At 43.1% G+C, this 13,284-nt stretch overlaps 1 protein-coding gene across 1 annotated transcript; it reads left to right on the top strand.

The window, feature by feature from the left end:
- Positions 1-3,032: 3,032 nt before the first annotated feature.
- Positions 3,033-5,607, top strand: LOC122543953 (uncharacterized). The gene is made up of 2 exons (XM_043682919.2): positions 3,033-3,234; positions 4,015-5,607. The coding sequence occupies exon 2, from the start codon at positions 4,378-4,380 to the stop codon at positions 5,077-5,079; it is 702 nt and encodes a 233-aa protein (XP_043538854.2). The 5' UTR covers positions 3,033-3,234; positions 4,015-4,377; the 3' UTR covers positions 5,080-5,607.
- The last annotated feature ends 7,677 nt before the right edge of the window (positions 5,608-13,284 follow it).

Genomic DNA, 13,284 nt, shown 5'->3' with positions numbered 1-13,284 from the left:
ATTCAGCCCAGGTATACAGACTGGGCCCCAAAGATTGATCAATTTGTTCAGACAATCCCACCGGATCCTCAACCAGGACCTTCATTTCCTTTTTAAATGTTCTGACCTCCCCACTGGTGAGGGGGGCACTTACAAACCCAATCTCTTTGTCCCCTATGGGTACCTCCCAAAGGGGATAAGTCGTTACGTTCTTCCCATTTTTTCTTTTTTTAAAGAAATATTGCAATATTTCTAGCTCCCCATAACTTCAAACACCAATTCATCAATTCATGCTTGACTAACCTTTAAAGCCTGTTCCTAACTTATAAATATATTTATATATATTTACGTTCATTTCTTCAGTATTTAATAGTTAAAATGCAAAATGCACACAGTTCCCAATTTTGCAATTCACTGTAATTGCCCAGTTTTAGTCCTTTAATTTAAATACAAAATTAGTTTTCTTAAATAGTCCTGACCAATCATTGCTCAATTACAATACTATAAGTCGTAAAATAATCAGAGCTTGCCTTAAAAGAATTTGTCTACTCAAGTTTTTTTAAAAAAAAACTTCTAATGCATGAACAATGGCTGAATCCAAGGTCACAGATATTAACCATAGAATTTTGCTTTTACTACAATCTAATGTTGAACTGAAACTTCAACTGTCCTCCATAAATCGCTTTTATGTAAAGATAAAAGAGATTAGTTAGAAACTAATAGTAAGGCAGTCATGATCTGTAAAAAGAACAGGAGTTATCATTCCTTTTTTTTTTCTTCATAATCTTGATAGAATCCTTAACCTTTAAAGAAATCATGTTAAGTTTCCATAACAAAAATCAGATTCAAAACAGTCCTGGAACTCAAGCTCCAGGGAATAAAACACAAACATTCAATCACCAACAAACAAATGTTCACTCAAACCAAATCACAAAGGGTTAAACTTCCTACCAACTGTACAGCTCTTTACATTCTCTCTCTCTCTCTCTCTCTCTCTCTCGCACATTGACATATAAACTCAGATATTCACAAACCCAGTCTTCGTCCGATCTGTACTTTGGCCAGAAGACAGCGGGACGAAGAATGGATTCCTTAGTCCATACAAAGCAACAATATTTAATCATCTTTCTCCCTTGTACAAGTATTATTTTGCCAATTCCACAACATCCTGCCCAAAGGACTTTCCGGAGGAATGTTGTAAGGGACCCCGCCTCCATTTCCATTGCCTTTTCCTTACTTTGTTTCCCCGGAGGCTTTTCCTTACCCACAGCGCAATCCATATTGAGTTCCTTCGTTAGTCCCTTATTAACTACTAAAACTCAATCCCAGCCACCAAGGCAATACTTAAAAGTCAATTTTCTTACCTTGGTCTGTGCACAGAGTTGCCTGGCCCCTTTTGTCACCGTATCTTCTATCAAGCTCCTATCACTGTCTGATTCAGATGTCTCTCTTATAGGATTCACATCAGTCACCCAAGGGAGCAGACCAAACCGGGACACGAGACCGCTCCTCAGTGGGGAACGGGACGCGTCTTCCCAGTGTCCAAGGCCAGCCACTCCCCCCGGTGATGGAAGAAAATCCCGGACACGAGCCCCCAATTGTGAGAACCAAAGCCCACTCACATCAATAATTTCAGTCCGAGACCAAATATCTGAAACGGCAGCGTCGTTTTATTTGTACATCTGCAGGTGGGTGCCTTGTCTAATTGCCAGGTACGACAATTAGAAATGCACAGTATACCCCAAAAAAACCCTTGCAATTTATACAGTTTTTTCCCATATGTTTTCCTTATTCCATTGTTTGTTCCCTGCTTCGCTTACGTCACTCATTTCCTTAAGACTTATCCCACAACTTCTGTTTATCCTGTCTTGTCCGTGACAAACTCTTATCTCTGACTCCCATAAGGATGTTTGATGTCAGTCTACTGTAGGTTATTGATTAGGCATATCTTTTCTTCTATCAGCATCTATTTCTATCCAGAGGCCACTTTGACCTCTTTGATTAGGGTTTGTTCCTGTGTCTCCGTGTAAGCGGGGGAAACAGATGCTTTCCTGTTTGCCCATACATCCACCATTGTTCTGTAATCATGTCTCATGCTAACATATCCTTTCTTTTTGCTGAATATATATTTTCTCATTCCTGTTCTGTATCAGAATTTATAGTTGCAGAAATAACATTAATTCATTTATATCCCACATTAACAGCTAACCCGAGAATGCAACTTTAAAAAAAAGGGTTTTGTGATTTACACATGAAAGAAGTGAAACTATCACTGTATTCTAATAGATGAAAGGCTTAACAGACAATCAATTCTTCAATGTATAATTTCAGTTACATCACACTGCAAGTTTTTGCTATAAATTCTGTGTTACGATCGAGCCCTCCACAATCACCTGATGAAGGAGCGTCGCTCCGAAAGCTAGTGTGCTTCCAATTAAACCTGTTGGACTATAACCTGGTGTTGTGTGATTTTTAACATTTAAAAGGCATTTGGATGAGTATGTGAATAGGAAGGGTTTGGAAGGATAAGGGCCAAGTGCTGGCAGTGGGACTGGATTGGGTTGGGATATCTGGTCGGCATGGACGGGTTGAACCAAAGGGTCTGTTTCTGTGCTGTACATCTCTATGACTCTATGATTCTACCGCAGTTAGGCGGTAGTGTGGGGTTAAAAAAATATAACTAGAAAATAAATACAGGCCTGCTCAGGGATGATTACATACTATTGAAATAAGAGTCTTTACTTCCTTCCTTCCTGAAATACAGCTGAGTTCTGGAATAATTCCGCTTCTTCTCACAAATTTGTACAACTGGGAACGCACTTTGATCACTAAACATCATGCCCAGTCTGCGCATGCTTCAACCCCTGGGATGATTGACGGCACGTCTTGACCAGTAGAAAGGTAGGAAGCACAAGATGGCCTTTGGGATTGGCTGATCTCCGAGCCAATCAGAGTAAACGAAGGGCAGGGCCGGGTTGTCTAAAGAGCATGCGCATTGTAGGTACTGGAGGCCGTGGGTTGAGAGTAGGAGACAGACGGAAGGAGGGAAGGAGGGATTGGGTGAGTTCAGGGACAATCTGGTGGAAGTTGTCTGTGCCCAGCTTAGTACCGAGCCCTAGGAAACTCCTTTTGCACAGAGTTAGAGTGAAGGGATTTACTTCCAGCAAGCTCAAGTTAGAGTGAAGGGATTTACTTCCAGCAAGCTCAAATCTGTTTCTCCTAGACTGAGGAGAGGCTGATTATTGAAGACAGAAGGTCAGTAAGTTCAATTAATATTTTCTCTCTCTGGAGATACTGCCTGAGTTGTAGTAATTTTGCTTTCCTGCAGATTTCCCCCTGCTGCACATTCCTGTGTCTGTTGTAGGGATTGTTGTAGCGAGAGGCTGCTGGGTTTAAGTGGCTCCAGTAACTTCTAATGGGAGGCTGTCACAAGAAGTATTCCTAAATTTAGTAACTTAACTGAAGGTGTCTGTTCCAAGTTCAGGGATTTCTTTTAAGAAGCGATGTTTCTCAAGAGCAGTTCTAATATAATTTACCTCCAACGTTATTACTGGGACTTGAGCAACGCTAAAGAGGCCAGCATTCACTGCTATCCTGCTGTGACAGCTCTCCCACGATGCTGTCGGTGAGGAGTTACAGGATTGTCAGGTAACAGCCGTAAAGAAACAGCAACAAAGGGTGGTGTGTGTCTGGGAGCGGAGTTCACCATATATGCTGGTCTTGACCTTCTTGGAGAGACGATCAATCAGTTATACCTGTGATGTAGAGGGAGGAAATTGTGTCCTTAAGAATCTCCTCCCATTGAGGGCTGAGTACTGTAGAGGCTCAGGGACAGGCAGTAGGTCCCCTTCCCTGAAGGGCATTCGTGAACCAATTGAATTTTTATGACAATCCAAGAATTTTTCAAGGTCACTATTTGAGTGTTTTTCACAAATTACCAGATTCAATGAATTCCATTTCACAATCTCTTGTACTGTCTTAAACAGTTCTATCTCTCATACTCTCTTTTTCCTGATTCTTAAACTTGTTTTACAGAGAATCACAGAGGTGCATTTATTAGCAAGAATTCCAAAGCCTGTCCAGTTTAGAGAGTGAATCAATTCATCAGGACTTGAAAACAATTGGATTTGCAACATTTGTCTACTGTCTTTGGGAAAAGATTTTAAGAGTCAGTGTAACTGGAAATGCAGCAAGACACATCCATGCAGGTGACTGTACATGTGAACTGACTGTGGAGAGAGCTCTTGCCAGTTACACAGCCTGAGGGAAAGTGTTCCTGGTGAACTGACTGGACAGGTCTTGAACCAGTTACACAGACTGACTAACACTACGCCACTCACTGGGGAGAAACTGTATCCCTGTCCTGTGTAAGGGCAAGGAGTCAGCTAATAATCTGATATGGAGAGATGTGAAGACATCCGCACGACAAAGAAACCATGGAAATGTGTGGACTGTGGGAAAGGATTCAAACGCCCATCCCTGCTGGAAACTCATCGACGCACTCACACTGGGGAGAGGCCGTTCATTTGCCCCAAGTGTGGGAAGGGATTTAGTGACTCATCCAACCTGTGGAGACACCAACGAGTTCATGCTGGAGAAAAACCATTCCCCTGCTCTGTGTGTGGGAAGGGATTCACTCAATCAGCCAACCTACTCCGACACCAGCAAGTTCACACTGGGGAGAGGCCGTTCATCTGCCCAGAATGTGGGAAGGGATTCAGTGACTCGTCCTGCTTAATGAAACACCAGCGAGTTCACACTGGGGAGAGGCCATTCCCCTGCGCGGAGTGTGGCAAGGCATTCTCTCAGTTATCCAACCTCAGGGCGCACCAACTGGTTCACACTGATGAGAGACCTTTCAAATGTTCGCACTGTGAGAAGAGCTTTAAACACAGATGTGACGTGCTGACACATCAACGCATTCACACTGGGGAGAGGCCATTTCTCTGCTCTGAGTGTGGGAAACGATTTGTCCATTCAAACAGCCTTCTGAAACACCAGCGAATACACACTGGTGAGAAGCTGTATGCCTGCTCCATCTGTGGGAAAGCATTTACTCAGTCATCCCACCTTCTAAGACACCAGCGAGTTCACAAGTGACCGCAGGGCAGGCATCTGTTGCTGCTGTTGTTAAAAACTTTGATCCAGCCGCAGGGAGGAATGATTTGATGTGATGGAGGATTCCTCCATCCCCTGAGGACCAGGAAAAAAATGCAATGGAATAGAGAAATATGCGGTGTTGTGATGTATCATGGGCAGGCCAGCAGCGGGTGGCATTGTATCACTTTAAACACCAGAGGCACAGAGAAACTGTGACTTTGATTCATCACATTTTTAATTTCTACATTTGAAGTGTGTCGCATTGCAGGTAGAGCTGGGTCCCCACATACTGATACACAGAAAAAAAACAAATTCATAAACACACATACATGGAAACACAGGCAAAGACACAAATACACAGGCAGGCACAGTCAAACACATACAGATAGAGATAGTGTCCCTCAGTATATTGTCAGGGTCAATCTGTTTAATAAACCCAAGTTCATTTGTACAGTAAATTCTTATTTGTGCAATAAATCTGTGTAATCCCTGTTCCTTATGGAATAAATGTGTTCATTGGTTACAGAAGCCTGCGTCCTGGTTGTCTAATTGAACCTGTTATGGCGGCTGCTGGTTTGAAACTGCAGCTTTGTCTCTGTGGAATTTTAAGTCTGGGGCCAGAGTGCTTGAAGTAAAGCGGGGGAGGAGGAGGTTGTAGGGAAAGCACAGATGGAGACGGTCTGGACTAAACTATTGAGCTGAAAACAACAAACGCTTGGTCAGACAGCATCCATGGAGAGAGCAAGTTAACATTTTGAGTCTAGGTGACTCTTCAGAGCCATCTAAACTTGAAATGTTAGCTTGCTGTCTTTCCACGATGCTGCCTGACCCGCTGTAATTTCTAGCATCTGTAGTAATTTGTCCTGAAACAGTTGAGTTGCTGCTTTTTCCCTCAACCCCCCGCTCTCCCCTCTAATCTCTGAGATGTCCCTTGGTGTCCTCCAGGTAGAGGGAGCTGACTGGATGAGCTGGGATTTGGGCAGTAAGGGGGCTTTGAGTGATAGACTTTAAAGCATTTAAAGTAGGCCCCAGCAACCATAGTTCCTTTTGCCATGTGGACAACAGGAGGTAAATATCAGAGGGTTTCTGTCTGGTTGTGTGAGGAGGAGCGTGGGTACTGTTGGAATCCCAATGCCAGTTTTGAGCCTGTAACCACCTCCCACCCTCCCCTAAACGTTAGGCTGAAGCAAACTCCAGGAGCAGGATCTGTCCCTCATGGTAGAGATGGTGTGTGAGAAACCATTGAGAAAGCTGGGCACTGCTGGAATGGCGAGTATCCCCTCAGTGTCTTCATGATTTTCCTTCACTCCTGTTCATTTTTCTGACTTTTTCCCTCTTTCCATCCCCCCCCCCCATCTGTCTTTCTCCCCCTCTGTGCCTCTTACCTCTTACCTGTCTCTCTTACTTTATTTTTGTATTTCACTCTACCTTTTTCTGTCCTTGTCTCTGTTCTTTCCCACTTTTTTTCATTTTTTGTATTCTCCCACTTGACCACATGCCCTTCATCTTGTTTTGCAGCCCTCTAAGTTATACACTTCCAAAATAATAGTCTTTCTACTGCTCCTCCCATCCTCTACATCCAGGTTTTGTCTCCACAAAATTTTGCAGTCCCACAACGTTGCACCCTCTCCAAATCTTGTCCCCACCAACTTTTTGCACACCCCTTAACATTGGTTTCCCCCCACCCCACTTTGTGTGGGCCCCCTCCAATTTTACAAACTCCTACATCTTGGTGTCCCACCCCTATGTTTTGCATCCCCCAAAAAGGTTACACCAATAATATCCCCCAAAATGTGTTCTGAAATTGATTACCACCAGTTCATACAACAATCTCCGTCCTTAAGGAGGGCTATACTTGCATTGGGAACAATTCAAAGAAGGTTCAGAAGGCCAGTGCCTGGGATGAAAGGATTATCATGAGGAAAGATTTGGGTGTGGCTTCATTGGAGTTTAGAAAAATGAGTGGTGATCTCATAAAAACATAAAATACTGATGGGACCTGACAGGTTAGCTGCTGAGAGGAAGTTTGCTCTTGTTGGGGGGGGGTTGCGGAATCTAGATCAGGAAAACTGTTTTCATGTAGAGTTTTTGGTTTAAGATAGACACAAAGAGGAATTTATTCTAAGTGGTTGTGTGTGATGGTGACAGCCATGCAGGCTGGGTTATGGAAAATATTCAAGGCTGAGGAACAGATATTTCATCAAAAAGGGACAGGCAGTAAACTCAGTCGTAAATTTATTGGATGGTGGAGCATGATCAATGGGCCAAATAGCCTAATCCTGCTACTGTTTCTCATGTCCTGACTAGTCCATTGTTAGTGTCATGTGATGTCAGCTTTCATTCATAATATCAAGCACTTGCCCACCTTTTGCATCATCTGAAAATTTCTTATTTATGTCACTACATCTCATCTGCATCAAAGATATACTTCAGGAACGAAGAACCAAGGATTGAGCCCAGTGGAACCTCACTGGAGTCCACATCCTGTCACAGAAACAAACACCCAGTGATCATCAGTCATCGGTTCCTGCCATCTAGTCAATTTCAGATGTAAGTTGAGACTTGTGCTTGGATCTTGTGAGGTTCATTTTTATGCCCAGTTTACCATTTAGGACATTGTAGAGCTGGAGGTAATATTTCTACTTGAGGGTAAGATCTTAAATGAAGAGCCATGATCACAAGGTAGTTCTTCATAAATCCAACAGGGAAATAAGGACTTGTTGGGATGAAGAGTTCACCATTACAGGAAGTGTTTCAAAAAATAAGCAGAGAAAAAGTGAGTGATAGACAGGGAGAACAAATGTAAGGGGAAAAAAGGGACAGAGATCATTGGAATCTCTTCTGGGGTAGAAGTGAACTGTACAGAAGGACAGATTGCACCTGAATTGGAAGGGGACTAATATACTGGTAGGGAGATTTGCTAGAGCTGCTCAGGAAGATTTAAACTATTAAGGTGAGGGGGTGTGGGGGATGAGAGATAGTGAGGAAAGTAATCAAGCTGAGACTGGTACAGTTGAGAAAAGAAGCCAGTCAAACAGTCAGGGCAGGCAGGGACAAAGCAGAGAACAAGGTAGGAATGATTAAAATAAATTTATCTGCATTTATTACAATGCAAGAGGCTGAGCAGGGAAGGCAGATTAACTCAGGGCATGGTTAAGAACATAAGACTGGGATATCATAGCAATTACAGAAACATGGCTCCGGGATGGACAGCACTGGAAGCTTAATGTTCCAGGATACAAATATTCCAGGAAGGACATAAAGTGAGGCAAGAGAGGAAGGGGAATGACATTTTTGATAAGGGATAGCTTTACAGCTGTACTGAGGGAGGATATTCCCAGAAATATATCCACGGAAGTTATTTGGGTTGAACTGAGAAATAAGAAAAGTATGATCACCTTATTGGGATTGTATTACAGACCTCCTAATAGTCAGAGGGAAATTGAGAAACAGATTTGTAAGGAGATCTCAGTTATCTGTAAGAATAATAGTGGTTATGGAAGTGGATTTTAACTTTCCAAACAAAGACTGGGACTGCTATAGTGTTAAGGGTTTAGATGGAGAGGAATTTAAGTGTGCACAAGAAAATTTTCTGATTCAATATGTGGATGAACCGACTAGAGATGGTGCAAAACATGACCTACTCATGGGAAATAAAGCAGAGAAGGTGACTGAGGTGTCAGTGGGGGAGCACTTTAGGAGCCAGCAACCATAATTCTATTAGTTTTAAAATGGTGATGGAAAATGATGCACCAGATCTTAAAGTTGAAGTTCTAAATTGGAGGAAGGCTAATTTTGACGTATTAGGCAAGAACTTTCAAAAGCCGATTGGGGCAGATGTTCGCAGGTAAAGGGACGGCTGGAAAAAGGGAAGCCTTCAGAAATTAGATAACAAGGGTCCAGAGACAGTATATTCCTGTTAGGGTGAAAGGAAAGGCTGGTAGGTATAAGGAATGCTGGATGACTAAAGAAATTGAGTGTTTTGTTAAGAAAAAGAAGGAAGCCTATGTCAGGTATAGGCAAAACAGATAGTGACTCCTCAGAACAGTATAAAGGCAGTAGGAGTATACTTAAGAGGGAAATCAGGACAGCAAAAAGAGGACATGAGAAACCTTTGGCAAAAAGAATTAAGGAGAATCCAGAGGGTGCTTACAAATACATTAAGGACAAAAGGATAACTAGGGAGAGAATAGGGCTCCTCAAAGATCAGGTGGATGAAGGTGAGGGAGATGGTGATAGGTCAGAGAGGGGAGTGATGGACAGGTTGAAAGGGTGGTACCAAGTTGGAGGCTTGGGATTGGGATAATGTGGGGCGAAGGGAAGTGAGGAAGCTAGTGAAATCCACATTTATCCCCTGTTATTGTAGGGTCCCAAGGCAGAATATGAGGTGTTCTTCCTCCAGGTGTTGGGTGGTAATGGTTTGGTGGTGGAGGAGGCCCAGGGCCTGCATGTCCTTGATGGAGTGGGAGGGGGAGTTGAAGTGTTCAACTATGAGGCAGATGTTCTCTGGGACACCCACACCCTCCAACCCCACTGCTCCGGAGTTAGAGAATTTGAGCTATAGGGAGAGGTTGAATAGGCTGGGGCTGTTTTCCCTGGAGCGTTGGAGGCTGAGGTGGTGACCTTGTAGATGTTTATAAAATCATGAGGGGCATGGATAGGATAAATAGACAAAGTCTCTTCCCTGGGATGGGGGAGTCCAGAACTAGAGGGCATAGGTTTCAGGTGAGAGGGGAAAGATATAAAAGAGATCTAAGGGGCAATGTTTTCATGCAGAGGGTGGTACGTGTATGGAATGAACTGGCAGAGCAAGTGGTGGAGGCTCGTATGATTGCAACATTTAAAATGCATCTGAATGGGTATATGAATGGGAAGGGTTTGGAGGGATATGGGCCGGGTTTGGGATGCCAACTAGATTGGGTTGAGGTATTTGGTTGGCATGGATGAGTTGGATCAAAGGGTCTGTCTTCATGCTGTACATCTCTATGCCTTTATGATAGTATGACAGGGAGAAAGAAATGCTGATCATGGAGACTTTTAGGAGGTGAAAATGGATTGCTGCTGAAAGCAGTCTATGTCATGACAAGGCTTGGACTGGGGTGATGCCTAAAGGATATCAGGCATATGAGCAAGAGTAGGCCATTCAGCCCATCAAGTCTTCCACCATCAAAAGACATCATGGCTGATTTGGATAATGTTTAACATCACTTTCTGCCTTATCCCCATAACCCCTGATTCACATATTGATCAGGAATCTGTGGACACATTACCTTTGCTCATTGACAGATTAGCCATTAAATGTCTGATTGCAGGATGTGGTGTGACAGTTCTGGAGCTGAATGTTAACACTGACGAGACCAGTCAGCTCTCACTGTGGGACTGGCTTTAGAGGATCATGCAAACTCACAGTCCACCAGCAAATTAACACCAGGGAGAGAACAAAAGGTTCAAATCAGTCATCCATCTAGTTACACAACAACTTGCTCATTTTGATAAGAAAAATTTTCAATATTCTGTGATCAGAGATTTAAAAGTAAAATAGACTTGCTGTCCTACAAACCCATTGACACTGATGAGAAGCTGTTCAGCTGCTTCGCGTGTTGGACCTAGTCACTCAGTCATCTCACTGATTGAGACACTTGTGAGTTCAACAGTGACTGCAAGGGTTGGATTCTGCAAGACTGAATGACATTTTGATAGTGATGTTTTGCTTCTATTGATATCAACAATCCTTGTGTCTAGGCTGGAAGCTGATATTTTGAATACATAGTTAATAATTCAGCTTTACACGAACAGAGATAACACCAAAATTGGAAGTGGAGTGGACAGTGAAGAAGGTTAATTCAGAGTACAATGGGGCTTTCATCAGATGGGCCAAGGGGTTGAGAAGTGGCAGATGGAGTTTAATTTAGATAACTGTGAGGTGCTGCATTTTAGAAAGGCAAATCAGAGCAGGACTTATACATGCAATGGTAAGTTTCTGAGGAGTGTTCCTGAACAAAGAAACATTGGAGTACAGATTCATAGTTCCTTGAAGGTGGAGTCACAGGTAGATAGGATAGTGAAGGTGTTTGATACGCTTGCCTTTATTGGTTTGTGCATTAAGTATAGGAGTTGGGAGGCCCTGTCACAGGAGGACAGGACATTGGTTAGGCCACTTTTGGAATTGTGAATTTAATTGTGATTTCCCTCCTGTAGGAAGGATGTTGTGAAACTTGAAAGGGTTCAGAAAAGATTTCCAAGGGTGTTGCCACCCAGCTGAATAAGCTAGGGCTATTTTCCCTGGAGCATTGGCGGCTAAGGGGTGACCTTATAGAGTTTTATGACATAATGAGGGACATGGATAGTCTGAGTAGCCAAGGTCATTTCACTGGGATTGAAGGGGACAGCATAGGTTTAGGATCAGAGGGGAAAGATTTAAGAGAGACCTCAGGGGCAACTTTTTCATGGAGAGTATGGAATGAGCTGGCAGAGGAAGTGGTGGAGGCTGGTACAAATACAACATTTAAAAGGCATCTGATGGGTACATGATTAGATTACCCAAACAGGCCATTTGGCCCAACAAGTCCACACTAACCTTCCAAACAGTAACCCACCCAGACCCATTCTCTCTGACTAATGCACTTAACACCATGTGCAATTTTCCATGCCAATCCACCTGACCTGCACATCTTTGGATTTTGGGAGGAAACCCAGCAGACATGGGGAGAACATGCAAACTCCACACAGACAGTCACCCAAGGCTGGAATTGAACCCAAGTCCCTAGCAATGTGAGGCTGTAGTGCGAACAACTGAGCCACCACGTTGCCCTACGTTTGTATGATTTTGCAGAGTACTCAGCCTCAGATGACGATCAGGAAGTGGCATCAGAGTGGAGTTTGTAGCTGGACTAAAGATACTGACTTCAGGCATCTCAATGTTCAGTAGTTAAATGGAGGCAATTTCTGTTCATTCAGAATGTAGAATCAAACAGGTCAGTACAGTGTGGGACGTTGAGGTGAATTTGGTGATACCATTGTTACCATGGAGAAAGTGAAGACTGCAGATGCAGGAGTGTTTAGGAAGAGGTTAGAGGGATATGGGCCAAATGCTGGCAAATTGGACTAGATTAATTTAGGATATTTGGTCAGCATAGATGAGTTGGACCGAAGGGTCTACTTCCATGTTTCAAATCTCTATGACATTGCTGTGCATTTTTCTTTTCCATCCGAGTGTTTAACATCACTTGCTGGAGCTCAAAAAGGATAATCTGGGAATGGATCTTTTGCAGGAACAGAACTTCAGCCTGGATACAGTCCTATCCTGAAAGGAATGAATAGCACTTTGATCCTTCTCATTTCTCTTCTCTTGACGTGCGCTAAGAAATGTTTCCCAGCTGCACTTTCCAATGGTTCTAACCCCTAGACACAGAACAGAAGCTCCTTTATAATTATGTTCAGAGTCAGGGGGAACATCAGTGAATGCTGGAAATGTGCTGTCAAATCAGAGACTGGTGTCAAACTGTGATCTGTTCCTAACTGAAAGTAAAATAATAGGTTTAAACTTCCAGTTTGAAATTGACTGGAGCCATTACAGAGTAACCGCCACTTTAAGGCTGGTGCGAACTCTTAAAATAGACCTTTTTGAAAGAAACTGTTTAAAGTCTACGTTAAAATAACTGACGGAGGAGTTCACAGGAGCCTGATAACCTCAGGTACACTCACAATCTCCAGATAAAGAATGTCCTCTATCATCTTTCTAAGTATGCCCTATTTTATTGTGAAGAAAATAGAATAAATAAATAAACATTTAAACAAAAAAGGTCATAACAATACAGGATCGGACCATCCAGATGCTTTTGGTTTATAGTGAACAATGGTGCTAGTTTTTAAATGGTATTGTGGCCAATCTAGTCTGTCCCAAGCACTCAGAAGCTGGTAGTGATACTCATACCCAGAGGCAGGTTGTGACTACACCAGGGAAATGGTGATTAGAAACAAGAAAATGCCTGAGGTCAGGATCAGCAGCAGCAGAGAGCAGCGGGTGAAGGGCTCAGACTTGAAGCCTAGCAATCGGACTCGACTGGTCCAGGTCACAAGTAAGAGACACAAACCTCAGTTCAGGTGAGCAATGGTTTTCACCAGACCCCATCCAGGAACTTTCCAGAATGTGGTGGGCCCAAATAGGCCAAGTAAGGACTGGTACCATTTCAGGCCATTCAGCTC

Source organism: Chiloscyllium plagiosum, unplaced genomic scaffold, assembly GCF_037043375.1.
Source record: "Chiloscyllium plagiosum isolate Xiang-an unplaced genomic scaffold, Cpla_swu_hap1 HiC_scaffold_46, whole genome shotgun sequence".
Classification (NCBI taxonomy): domain Eukaryota; kingdom Metazoa; phylum Chordata; class Chondrichthyes; order Orectolobiformes; family Hemiscylliidae; genus Chiloscyllium; species Chiloscyllium plagiosum.
This window is presented reverse-complemented; position numbering and strand designations above follow the sequence as displayed.

Coding starts and splice junctions, on each gene's coding strand:
- LOC122543953 (XM_043682919.2), top strand. CDS start 4,378: ATGGAGAGATGTGAAGACATCCGCACGACAAAGAAACCATGGAAATGT.